Genomic DNA, 13373 nt, shown 5'->3' with positions numbered 1-13373 from the left:
GAGATGTCCGTCTGCCTGTGGTCTGATTTGCCTAGCTTGTCAAAACAATTTTCCCTCCTGATTTTTGACATCTGGAAAGTAAACAAGAGTTGAGCTTTTCCCTGGAGTTCATAGAGGGAAGTGAGAAATGTGACTTCCCCAGCAGCTACATCAGTGGATGATCGCAGCAAACGCGCCTCACTGTCCACTTACACAGATTTTGAGCACACACACATATGCAAACAGACACAAACACATACGATATATGAAGGCACACATTCTGACACCTTATGGTTGTCCAAGTTCATTAGATTGTCTGTCTTGCCTCACGGTTGAGCACTGACAGGTAGCGCAGATGTTTGTGTGTGTGTGTGTGTGTGTGTGTGTGTGTGTGTGTGTGTGAGAGAGAGAGAGAGTATGAGAGAGAGAAAGAGATGGAGTGTGAGCGTGTGTGCCCTTTGACTTGGGTTTCAGAGAAACATCCCATTGGTTCTGCCACCTGTCATCACATCTGATCATCTGTCTTCACATCTGACAAACTCAGTGACACGCAACGCTAACAGACCCACACAAAACCCATATAAATACAAACCTCATCTCCCACATAGTGCATAATGCAAGCTCTAAGCGCACAGACATACCTTTATTTGACGACACATTTCATAGAGCTGCACACACAGAGTAAGCATGCACTAAAATCAGTGTACCTGACAGACATGTGGATAGCTTCCTAATTGGCTTCTTTGGTTTGTACACACACACATACACTCTACTCAGATACTGAGACACACACACACACACACACACACACACACACACACACACACACACACAAACTCCCGTCACAGTGAGCTCTGCAGTGCTGGCACTAGCCAGCATATCTGCTCTGAGACACTGGCTGCTCTGTTTGTCTGCCCTCACCAGCTGCGATCTGTGGAGGTTTTGTGTGTGATTTATTAATAAGTGGATGCACCACTTCAACATGAAGACTCCTGTGCATCCAAATCTCACATTATAAAACGTGAATACAAGTATATTAATCCCTCTGTACAGATAAAATATCAAAAAGTTGATAATAGATAACAATATTGACTTTGCTACAATGCCATAACCATCAGCTGTGCAATCTCACAAACATAGCAAACAGATAATCAGTGATAAGTTTTGCACAAAGCTAAGCATAGTGGAAAAGAAGTTGAGGTCATGGCCAAAGTAAAGCTGTAAGCACTATGAGCTGATCTTGAATGGAAAGCTTAAATAATAATAAAATGTACGTACTGATCATTTCCGTATATCTCTAACACAAGTTTTCTGCCTTCGATCAGTTGACATTTTAAAACACCTGACAATTTACTTACTTGTGCAAAATGCTAAAGTTATCCAGAATTCCTGTTAGGCAAAGCCCCCACACCCCCTTTCTCTGCACTCTTACAATATAGTAACACTGCTCTTTGTGTATTTGTGTTCTTTCTTTTCAGGCTGTGAGCGTGGGGAAACATGTAAAAGGTTACCATTACATCATAGCAAATCTGGTAAGATATCTGAATGGAAATGACTTTGGTGGTTATTTTGAGACATATTGAGTAGAGATGGTTATTTTGAGACATATTGAGCAGAGAGTAAGTTTCTTCTTTAGGAAGTCTTACTGTGAATAGTTTATTTTTCATATGCAAGAGAGACCACAGAGAACATTATGATTCAAACGGACACACTCAAACAAATGTCTGGGATAAGGTCTTTAAAAGTCAGCCATGACAATCAATGTCTGCATCTTTTAGGTCAACATAATGAGACATGTACAAAACCTTGCACTGACATTTAACTTGTCCCTAAGTTGTTCTTTTTTGGAAGTTATAAATAGAAACAACAAAATGCTTGCCAGTACCATAATATATATATATATATGTATTTTTTTTAAATGCTACTAAAGTGCCAATTTTCCATTCTTCCTCTAAGAAGAAAGCAATTTTATATCTGGACATATTCAAGAGGTCCATGGTAGCTTCCCAAACTCATATCTGTACATTTCTTATTGTTTTAGTGTTAATTCCCAAATCTGTTCCTATGCAAGTCTCTCTGGGACGGTGAAAGAGAGGCTTGTGAGCTTAGGTCAAGGGAGATAGGCTTTTAGAGCTTCCAGCAATTAGCATCCATCAACCCAGGATAACCCTCACATTGTTGCACGCTCTGCCTCTGTCTCTGGCCTGTTCCCAAATGGATAACACTCCACCAACACTTAACTACAAAGTGTCACTCTGTATGAAGTCACACTCGCAGCTGTGGAAGCCACTCCATATCAAGTATAGTTATAAATAATCAGGTAAACTGTTGAGGAATGTGGAGAGTGATTCGTCAGCGCACAATCCATCAGAAGGCTTTGTTATCAGATTTGACTTTTCCCCGTGACCGGTTTGGAATGTTTTCCAGCACTTGTTGCCTCCTTTGACCTTTTCTTTCTGTCTTCCTACCATTGTCTGCCACTGTCAGGGTTTTAAGGACATATCTCTGGAGAGGTTCATGCACGGCGGAGCCAATGTGACTGGTTTCCAGCTTGTGGACTTCAGCAGAGCTATCGTTATTAAATTGATGCAGCGCTGGAACAAACTGGATCAGAGAGAGTACCCAGGATCTGAAAGCCCACCTAAGGTAATGACAATATTCTGTCCCGTACAGTATCACTCACAACAACTCCAAAACTTTATAAGATTTCAAGACAAATTTCAGACGATTAGGTCCTGACGTTTTTCTTGGCTTTCCGTTTTTTCATTTGTGCATTTTAGGGGGAGAGTGTGCATGTCAGATACATTCTGGTCTGGAAACAGCCCATGTGGTCTACCTGACGGAGGGGTCCCACAACATGTATAAGGACGTATTTATGTTAAGAAAGCTAAATTGAACAAAGGTGTATAGACAACTGAGAAAATCAGTCCAAGGTCAAAAGCAGTAAAACTCAGTTTAGTCGCCTGGGTGACTAAAAATGTTATCACGATAAAAAAAATGTCATATGAGTCGATATCGATTTATCACGATAAATGTTAAATCATTGATTATTTCAATTTTAAAAGCGGATTTTTGCTCCTGAGTAAAAGTTGAATAAACCAGATGCTTAGTTATGGTTTAATTATTCTTTATCATCAGAACATGACAAATGATAATTTAACATCAACATTTCAGCATCATAAGCTCACTGCACGGAGTTGGAAAAGCTGATATGACAGTTAGCTGCTGGCCAGTAACACTACTGGCCCGCTGCCTACGGTCCAAATCATACACTGTTAATATTATATACAATACGGTCCACACTGACAATGGTTTGGGGCGCTTAGGCACTCGTCTTCAGCCCAGCTAACAGAACATGTTACCCGTTTTTGTTGGACTGTGAATATCCAAAATGTCTCCAAACTCCTTAAGTTGGTTGTCCTTTCTTGTTATCTTTCCACCAATGTTTTCTCCTGCCTTAAGCTGGCAAGCTGGCTTAGTGCTTTCTTCTATGCTAATTTTGGCTGTGTTTTCATCGTGCTTGATAATTTTTTTAATTTATTTTAAAGGGGCTATGTGTAACTTTCTTACATATTAATTTTATTGTGTTTTATCACCTATTAGTAAGAGAATGGTTAACTTTTAAATTTTTTGACAAATCTGGGTTCAATTTTCCACAAACGCTGCAGGAGATGATGTTCTATGCGTGTTCTCGTCATCCTTCTCACACAGCTCTACCTACATAGAACAGTTGTGCCGGACTGGATGGAGAATGAATCTAAGATAGAATTTGTTATTACAAATAAACGACTGGTGTCACTAGAAATGCGGTATTTTTGAAAGTTACATATAGCCGCTTTAAGAAAAATTAGATTGTGATAATTATGGTTAACAACAACGTCATCTGAGGCCTTGACAATCTCCTGCTGCATTTAAAAATCTGCTGTGTGCCAGTCATGCAGACTCTTGGGCTGGCAGGAAAAAGAGCACCTAAATTCTGGTTCAGTGGATCAACATGAAAGACATTTTCAGGTGAAGACTCAATGTGTCAAAGGGGCTAAAGTGCTACAATTTCTTAAAAATGTATTTGAAATAACTGAAGTTTTCAGTATTTATTTAAACAACCCTTATTTTACTGTGACTTCTCAATTCAGGAATCCAAAAGGCACAATTTCTTTAATTTTATACTTTATGATGTCTTCACTATAGGAACACCTCATTACACCGATGTGTGTATCCATAAACATGCAAATTATGCAGTGTGCACACACAAACATTGGACATCTGTGTGCAAATTGTGCCTTAATTTAATCGGATTCATGCAGGTAACCACTGTCAAGATGATTAGCTGCATTTGACCTATTCAGAGTGCATTTGGTACAGGTTCTGAGTGTGACCTCAGGGTTTATGAGGATAATTGCCTAATCAAACAATGACTGATACATAAAGTCTTCTCTGACTCTGTTATTATGTGTCAAAGATTTTATAAGAACAATTCTTAGGATGAAATTATTTTTTCCATGGTCTGACCTGCATGATCTTCCATGATGTCTCCCTTTTCCAAACTTAAGTCCTCATGTCTCCTTTAATTCGTGTTCTGCGAACAAATCTGCAATTGCATTCCTTATAAAGGTGTCCCGTTACCCCATTTAATTCTTCTGTCTCCTCACACTCCTGAACATTTTTTCTTCTCTCTGCCAATTTCCCTTTCGGTTAAATATGTTTGTCTCTTTTTATTCTCTACTTCTCCTCCATGTCCCTGTCTGTCTCTATCAGTGTTCTTTTCTCCTCCCTCCTCCTCACACCTCTATTGACCGCATGCCGACCTGCAGCCAATTGTGTTTGATCGGTGCATATATTAACTGGAAATATGTCCACCTACCTATTAAATATACATTATACTGCAGCTTTGTGTCCCCTTGCTCTGCCTTCACACTCACAGACATTGGGAAGTATCTACAGAGAGTGTGTCAGAGGTTTTCAGGGCTGCATTTGTATGTTGAAGGCGATTTCCTTCACTATTGGGGCATCATTTGTCACCCAAGGACCAAATTAATTGGCTCATCATCGTCCTCAGATTGACCGGATGAAATCTCATTAGAGGATTTCAGCTCCATCAATTGACCCCTATCTTTCACAGAAATGTTTATGTGTTAATGGAGAAAAAAGTGCAATGCGTGTGACAGATAAACATGAACATGAGAAAAGTTTAGTTGGAAAAAATTAAGGTAGCAAAACTATTGACATTCGCACTGGAGTTTAACCTCTGCTTTGTCTACCAAGGAAACACAATTTTCATTGTTTAACACAATAACACATAACTAGATATCTCTTGTGGCAACAGATGCCTTCAAATTGCTCTAGGCTAATTGGTGCTGTGTAACAAAAAAAAAAAAAGAAAAGTCAGCTTTGGGCCAGCTTGTAGCCTCAGGCCAAACAGAACTCTAGTCTATTAATGTGTGCGTGAAAAGCACTATTGGGACTTCTGCTCTTGAGACTGAATTTTCAGTTTGCTGCTTTTGGCCATTAATCAGAATTTCTTAAACCAGTGACTCTCAGCTGCTTTGCCTCCAGATTTTCTTGGAATGTAATGAAAATGATCAGCGACCTGGCAAAGTAATATATTAACATCATCCAAATGCTGCCATAATACTTTGGATCACACATATGTTTTCCAGGTAACAGCCTCTTGGATGATTTATGCATGATTTTTTTTACACACTTTTTACTAAGTTCTTGATGGGAGTATGAATGTTGATATGTATAAAATTACTTTGTTAACATATTCCAAAGACAAAGGGGATGCTTTAGTCAATACTCCTCAATTAATGCTTGATGACACTGATGCAGATCTCACTTTATAAATGAAGTATTTTATTCTATACAGATTTAAGGCTGCTTTCTTGTCTTTCTTTTGTTTTCTCTCATCACTTGATAAAAAACAAAACAAGAATTACATCAGTTATCAGTCATTAACCCTGCTTCCTTAAAAAAGATCCTTAAAAGTAGAAAAATATTTTTTTCTTTTGCTCTAAATGTATAAATTACTGCAAATATTGTATATCAACCTATTGAGCTGCATCCATTTATTAGGCCCCTTGGACTGTCCATGTCGATATGACCCTTTTTAACTTCTAGAAACATACTAGCTCTTTCCTTTGTAAGTGTTATACTTGCATTCTCCTCAAATGGCCTCACATTAAGTTTTGCGTACATTTTTTTAGTCATTACATCCTGACAGTTCTGAAGTTTCCCAATTTGGTGAATTTTACCTCAACTTGACCTGAACTAGAGAGATTTGAACTGATCCTTTGAACAGGTTCCGCAGTCTGACATTCATAAAAGCCACTACTGCTTTGTATGTGTCCCCAAGATTGTCTTCCCTCTGACAGAGACAGAAAACTGTAGGCTATGCTTCCATTTCGTTGACTATTTCTCCTTGATTTGGGTTCTATCATCGCCATCATAGCTGCACACCTGAAGGCATGGCTTTAGTTTCGGAGAGAAGAGATAAAAGGAGGATGACATGGTTATTCAGCCTCCCAAAACTCGTCTTTTGCGATTTAAATCACTGGCTGTCATAGTAAAAAAAAAAAACTACCTGCAGTGGCGTGGTGAGTATACGGCAGAGTCTCTCTACTGACTTCCCTCTTTCCTCCTATTTTATCTCTCTGCTTGTCTCCACGGTGATGTGAAGGCAGCCTGCTGTGTGTTTGACTGCCTCAGTCTGCGTAGCGCTGTGTGTGAGCAGGGTGGGTTTGTTGCAGCCGAGTGTGCGGTGCAGTTTCCTGCTGCGCTACCTATAATTAATTTGTCAAACAATCTGTCGAGATTGTCAGGACTTTTAAGAGTTTCCTTAGACAGATAATCTCTTACTCCTTTTCTCACTTGCTGTTGCAAAGTTTTGTACTTTACTCAAGGTCTCAAATAAAGTGTTTGCCCGTTTTAGAAGAAAAAACACATGAAAGTGCTCTAATAAGTCCTTGGAACCTGAAGGAAAACCTAAATCGCTGTTGTTGTCTACAAAATGGTTAACACTGCTTTAATGTTGTTTTAAGGGCTCAATGACTTTACTTAAAAAACTATAAGCCTTTCTCAGACTGGCATATGTACACTGATGTTACATTTACTGTACTGTTGATGGTTATTCACCAGTGTTAATGGTGGAAGTCAAATAAAAACCAGTTCTGTGAGATGCCTCAAGGCACAGTCCAACATGTTGGTATAAGGTTGGCTCATATGAAAATAAGACTGATACAGTATAACAGTTGAATGGGATTGCATTGGTTACTATTTGAGAAATAAGTCTGATTTCTTGTGTAGCTCTGTCACTTTGGCATATTTTTACAGAAGGCAACTATTCAGACACTATTTGTATTTATCATGTCCTGCTTTTAATTGAAGTTTATTGAACACTTCAGAAGAATTTATTGAAGCTTTTGCATTACAACGTCTGTTTCCAATAATTTAAGGACTAAACTGAAATACCTGTGTTCCTTTTTAAAGACTAATCTTACTGATATGTGGTAGCTAATTTAAGTCAGCCAGGTTTAAAGGTTTACACACCTTATCTGTATCTGATCAAACAAAACAAACTGAGAAATAAGCAATGTCCAGGAAAATGAAATCAGGCTTCATTAGATTTTTAGTGGAAACTTTATTTCTTCACATCTTCCTTATTTTAAGGAAATTTATTTTGCCACTGCCTTAGAGTTGCTGGTTAGACAATAAGTTGTTGTTACGGTGTACAAACCAAGAATAATTTATTTTTGTCAAACCCAGTTTTAAAATTTGTTCAAATTACCTAATTGCTTTCTTTCCTTTTTTCTTTCATTCCGCAGTATACCTCAGCTCTAACATATGACGGCGTCCTCGTAATGGCTGAGGCCTTTCGAACACTTCGGCGTCAGAAAATTGATATTAGTCGTCGCGGCAATGCTGGGGACTGCCTGGCCAATCCAGCTGCTCCCTGGAACCAAGGAATCGATATGGAGCGCGCTCTGAAACAGGTTGGCACAAGTTCGATGTTGTTTAGAACAGACAGATTGACAAATGCTCGGACAGATGTTCACACAGATAGATGCACGCACAGACACACAAGCACAAGAAGCGTCATTAAAACATCTAGGATGAAAAAACGAGAACATGTCGCAGAGAAAATCTATGCAGACATTTAAGTGTTGAAAATTATTAGTATTTAGTTTATGAATGAGAGTCATTATACACTTCCCATAAAATGCAACCTAATATTTCCACATTTTGAGGGACAATCAGAGATAAGAGCCTCACATACAAGTATGCTTTTAGTAAAAAAAGGTTGGTATCTTTGTCATCTGATGTTTATAAAGGCTCCAGCAACTAGTAAATAAAACTAGCAATAATAACTTTGAGTAGTGTTTTGTTTTGATTGTTTCCTAAGTACTGTATTTGTTGCTCTAAACTCAGGTGCGCATCCAAGGCCTGACAGGGAACATTCAGTTTGATCACTATGGTCGGCGGGTCAACTACACCATGGACGTGTTTGAACTGAAGAGCAACGGACCACGCAAGGTACGTTTGCATCATTTCGTAGACATAGATAAATCTCATTCTATTTACTTTGCAATTGCTAGGTTGTGTCCTTTTTTAGAGGACATGAACTCTCCGTTATTGTTGAAGGACAATTCTTTTCATTGACTGCTGCTGCATTTTTCTTTTTTTACCCTCTTGATGAATAACTGTCATCAACTTCATTCTTTTACAGCATGATTACCTTCATGCGAGTATTAACCATCAGACTGCAGTAAAAATATCTTTTGACAATAATAAATGAAAAGCTTCTCTCAGTTTACATTTGAAAGAACCTCCCATATAAACTGGGGTACATATAACTGTACAGGAGAAAGATTGAACATAATCCTTCCTTATAATAGCGAAACGAAGGTTGTTAGAAGTCATAATTTCTCTATACTGGAAATAAAAAGAAATATGTTGCAATTTTAACAAAGAAATAACACCATGTTCCTGCTTTTCAAGTGTTCCTCGGACAGCAATGTGTGTTTATTGAAAGTTCTTGGCTCAAACGTAATATCCCTCAATATCTTGTATTGTTCCTTTGGGAAGTCTGCACGAGTTAGCTGGTTCTGTTGAATTTTTCTTATAATTCTTTTCTTTTGTTCTTATTTCACACGTGCATTTGTGTCATGTCTGTCTTGTTTTTATTGTCAGCATTTAATGTTTAATTTTTGCACAAAGTGCGCCATAAAGATCGATTGATTGGATGATACTTTTATTCTTGGATGTTTTTTTTCTAAGCTTCGTCTTCATCTGTTTACTTCAGATTGGCTACTGGAACGACATAGACAAACTTGTGTTGGTCCAGAGTGAAAGTACTCTATCCAATGACAGTTCAGCCATGGAGAATCGGACGGTAGTCGTGACGACCATCATGGTAATGTACCCTCTTTTGTGCAGAGATTGGGGTTATGGGGATATGACGGAGGCTTGACATTTATAGTTACTTCCACAACCCTTTTTTTCACCAAATGCTTGCACTTATCTGATTTTTCTGAGCTCAAATCTGACTTATGTAGCGCTTGTTTTTATATACGTAAAATGGTGTTAAACCAAATGACACATTAGGTGTGAAGAAGGTGAGTAAAATTAGATCTACATAATGAAAAAAGAACATCAGGGGAATGTTTTGGAAACATTCTTGGTCTTGGTTTGAAGTTCATATGGCTTGCCTGGACTGGTTGCAGCTTTAACCAATGTGCAGTAATTTCTGGGAGAGTGAGATAACAGTAAAAAATAAAATATAAATATGAATAAATATATTTCCACTGAGGATTTTGCGCTAACTCTGTTTTTTAACATTTTTATGTATTTGTATGCAAGCCTTCAACCTTGGTTATAAACCATAGAAATCGAATGCCCCATAGCAAACATTTTAACGGCTTCCAAGTCTGCCTTCCAGACAGAACAATTACAGATTACTATACAGATCATAGACAGAGCTAAGGTTTGATGGTATTGTTTTAAATCCCTTAGTGGTCTTGTATGATACATTTAGTGTCAGAAAACTAAGTTGTAAAGTACAGCAAGGGGTTGTTGTGTAGCAGATTTTCAGGTTGGAGTTGTGAGCACACAGAGCACAGCCAGGAGGAAGTGGCACTTGTCCAGCTGGAAGATTACACTAATGTTTCATTAGCAGGAAAATCTAAAGCTGACCTGAGATCACCATTTAGAGGTGACCCCAGTCCTGTCTCTTCTAATGTCTTCCAGATAGACACTGGTCTTCAGTCTGGTTTAATTATTCCTCTTTCTTTGACTAATACGTACGGCTAATTGGTGGATTTGTGCACATCCTCTGCTTACATTTGATTTCACTTCACCCATCTGCAGCCTTTTTATGGTGGCCATCCCCTTCCTGTAAATGCAATCAGTCTAATTCAATTGGGCATGCGAAATGATGCAAGTGAAAGCAACTCAAAGGACTAATTTCAGCCCAGAGATAAAACAAGCCACAGATACTTGAGCTTTGGCAAGTCAGCATCTTACTTCAAGCCTCAGTCTTTCATTCAGAAAACTGCTTAGTATGACCAAAATATCTTTCGCTGTTCTTGAAAGCGTATACAAATACCTATGAATGGACAACTGTGCTCAGATGTTGATTTGACAGTACAGTGAAAGTCTAGAGTGCCTCTAGTGGCCATGAGTGGTACTAAATAGTCTGCACAGAAAAAACAACCTTACATGCTGCAGGAAGGGTTCAGAGAAATGAATTCAGCCAGACTAAATGTCCCCAGTGACAGCTTCTCCTCCAGGCATGCACACTTCCACAGGCAATGTGTTAAACTTTAGTGCAGCATGTTGTGTGGTGCCTACACAGAGGCCCAATGCAAGTACATACAAATAGCAACACAATTTACGTTAAAAAAAAAGAGCGAATTACCCCTGTTTTAAAAAACATGTGTAAGGTGTTAATACAAAGTGTTTGATATGTCTATTTGGCTTGATTCTTCTAATCATATTCATTTTATGTGGTTGTAAAAGAAGATGAGAGTGTGCAGAACAGAGTTTGGCATTACTGCCTCTTTTCCATGTGTGCTGCCCTCCCTATTTCTTCCCACCCATGTCTGTCTGCCCTGTTGTCTGACTTTTTCCAACACGAGTATCCCCTCTCTCTGTTTTGTCTCTGTCACTGTGTCTTTCAATCCTTCCTTTGTACCGCCATGCCCTCCCCCATCCTGCATATTTCTCTGTGGATGGCGACCTCAGCAGGCCTTGGCTAACGTTAGCTCAGCCACCTCCTCCTCTTTGCAGCCTCTGATGATGAGGAAGCCTCTGCTGCGACACTGATGCGGGGTCTGCAGGCAGAGCAACAGACTGAAACAGATTCACCTCAGTCGCATCCCCGTCGGAAGACAGAGGGGACAGACAGACTGATAGACTGAGTGTCTCTAAAACTTTATACGACGACTCTTTAGTCTGTTTCTCTTCTCTGTGTTGTTTGAAAAGGTGTTGATTTTGTAAAAAGATGCTTTCCCCGCATTAACACAATAACAGAGACAAGGAGGGACTGCCCAGATGAAAAGGAGATTAATGAGTGCCATGTTTTGAGCCTGTGTGGGACTGGGGCGCCTTGCTCACCGTGCTCCTGTCTTCCACATGACATAAGCCACAATTGGATACAAGCTCTGCAAGGGATTTCTGTACCCGCTGTCAGATTTTGACATCAGGCCGCACACAATCAGCAGACCATCAGACAAGGCTGTTAATTCAAATTCGTCGCTCTTCTTTCGAAGAAACAACAATCATCTCTTCACCAACTGATAGACGTACACTAAAATAAATGTTATTTTCACAGTTTTTCCCTGTAATTTTTGGGAAAGGTGAATAGAGGGAGGGATACATGGGCAGGTCCTTTACATACAACTTAGTTGGTACTCGTGCTTCATCTTTTTGCTTTGTTGCTCTGTAAATCTACGCAGTCATGCTTACTCGGCCAGCTTTCCTCCACTGCATTTTTAACTCCTCTGAGAGCTGTACACCTGAATGGAAAGGCATTCAACACAAGGGGCATTAGAAGATCCCCACTCCTCACAATATTACTGTTTCAACTCATGCATTATTTTACTTTCATCATTGCAATCGTTATTTTAAGGTTTGAGAAGATGTAGCACAACTGTATTTAAAAATACAGTTTTTATTCACCGTATGGCCTAGCGATTATGTTGTGTCACCCATTGGAAGAGGTCCTCATCGCAGTGGCCATGGGTTCTGAATCCAACCTCGGCCCTCTGCTGCATGTCATCTCCCTCTCTCTCCTCCCAACATTTCCTGTAAATCTTAAGCTCTCCTAATTAATGGCAAAACTGGCACATAAATAAATCTTTTTAAAACAACCCTCTAATTTAAGTTAAATTGGTGTGACACTAATACTTGCTTTGTCATTGATTGACTGAAAAATTTAAATGGATTTATTCAGATTATTGAAGAACTCACTTGGCATCCCTGAAACCCTCCCTACATGAAATATTTCAGCATGCAAACTACAAGAAGTACATATGAACACATTCTGAAATAAATAGCATACACACCATATCAGTGAAGCTAAGTCAGTAAGATTGTTTTCTATTTGCCTTTAAGTACTCTTAGTGTTCTTATGAGCAGCCCCGAAGGATATGACAGATTCTTGATTATGCTTCAGCCTTAGTCAACTACTGCTTACATAATTCCCCATTTGCAATTTGTTTGTTTAATTGGCGGTAACTTAGTATTCAATTATTTCAAACGTTCCGATTTGTAATCAAACTTGAGTGCATTTTGTATGATAGAGGGATAATTCAAACACAGTGCGAGCCAAAAAACTGCAGTAGGCTATAGTCCACATGCTGTTATAGTTCCTCCCTTCGTGTGTCAATAAATGAAAGGTTCATGTTCTTATTCTGCAAAGCTCCTCATCAGAATGCATGACATTCCAACACAGAGCCACAGATAAGAAATTTATATTAATTGGGTACATAATTGATGAAAAGTGATAACAAGTAGGTCAAATTACATAAACAGAAGACAAAATATGCAAGCTTCTGATGATGTCGGCTTCGGAAAAACCACATCTCAAGTTCAGCCTAAACTGTAGGGAATTTTAGGATAATATGTATGTTGGTTTAGAGACCGTTTAACAGGTAAGAACAAGGCTTGTTTTGCCTGGTCAGTAGGCTACCTGACTGTGTAATGCTTTTAAACTGGCAGGTTGTATTGGTAACAGGCCAGCTGGCAGGCCGGGATATCTGACTAACTGAGTTGCTCTCTGGTTGACTGGTCGACTGATGGCTGAACTGCGTTCCCCTCTTTAAGGCTGAATAGCTGTGAGATAATCACGCTGACTCACTGGCCAAATATGAGACTGGATAGAGGATTATTTACTGTAA

General features: G+C 39.1%; 1 protein-coding gene across 6 annotated transcripts in view; it reads left to right on the top strand.

Moving 5' to 3' along the window:
* Positions 1-13373, top strand: part of gria4a (glutamate receptor, ionotropic, AMPA 4a) — a 106282-nt gene that overhangs the window by 51935 nt on the left and 40974 nt on the right. For all 6 annotated transcript variants that reach the window (XM_079353983.1, XM_079353982.1, XM_079353985.1 and 3 more), the window contains exons 6-10: positions 1458-1511; positions 2467-2625; positions 7800-7967; positions 8404-8508; positions 9278-9388. In XM_079353983.1, the coding sequence (XP_079210109.1) occupies positions 1458-1511; positions 2467-2625; positions 7800-7967; positions 8404-8508; positions 9278-9388 (597 nt within the window). The remainder of the gene's footprint in view (positions 1-1457; positions 1512-2466; positions 2626-7799; positions 7968-8403; positions 8509-9277; positions 9389-13373) is intronic.

This window comes from Symphodus melops (genome assembly GCF_947650265.1).
Source record: "Symphodus melops genome assembly, chromosome: 10".
Taxonomy (NCBI): domain Eukaryota; kingdom Metazoa; phylum Chordata; class Actinopteri; order Labriformes; family Labridae; genus Symphodus; species Symphodus melops.
Note: the sequence above shows the minus strand (reverse complement) of the source record. Positions and strands in the feature narration are given on the sequence as shown.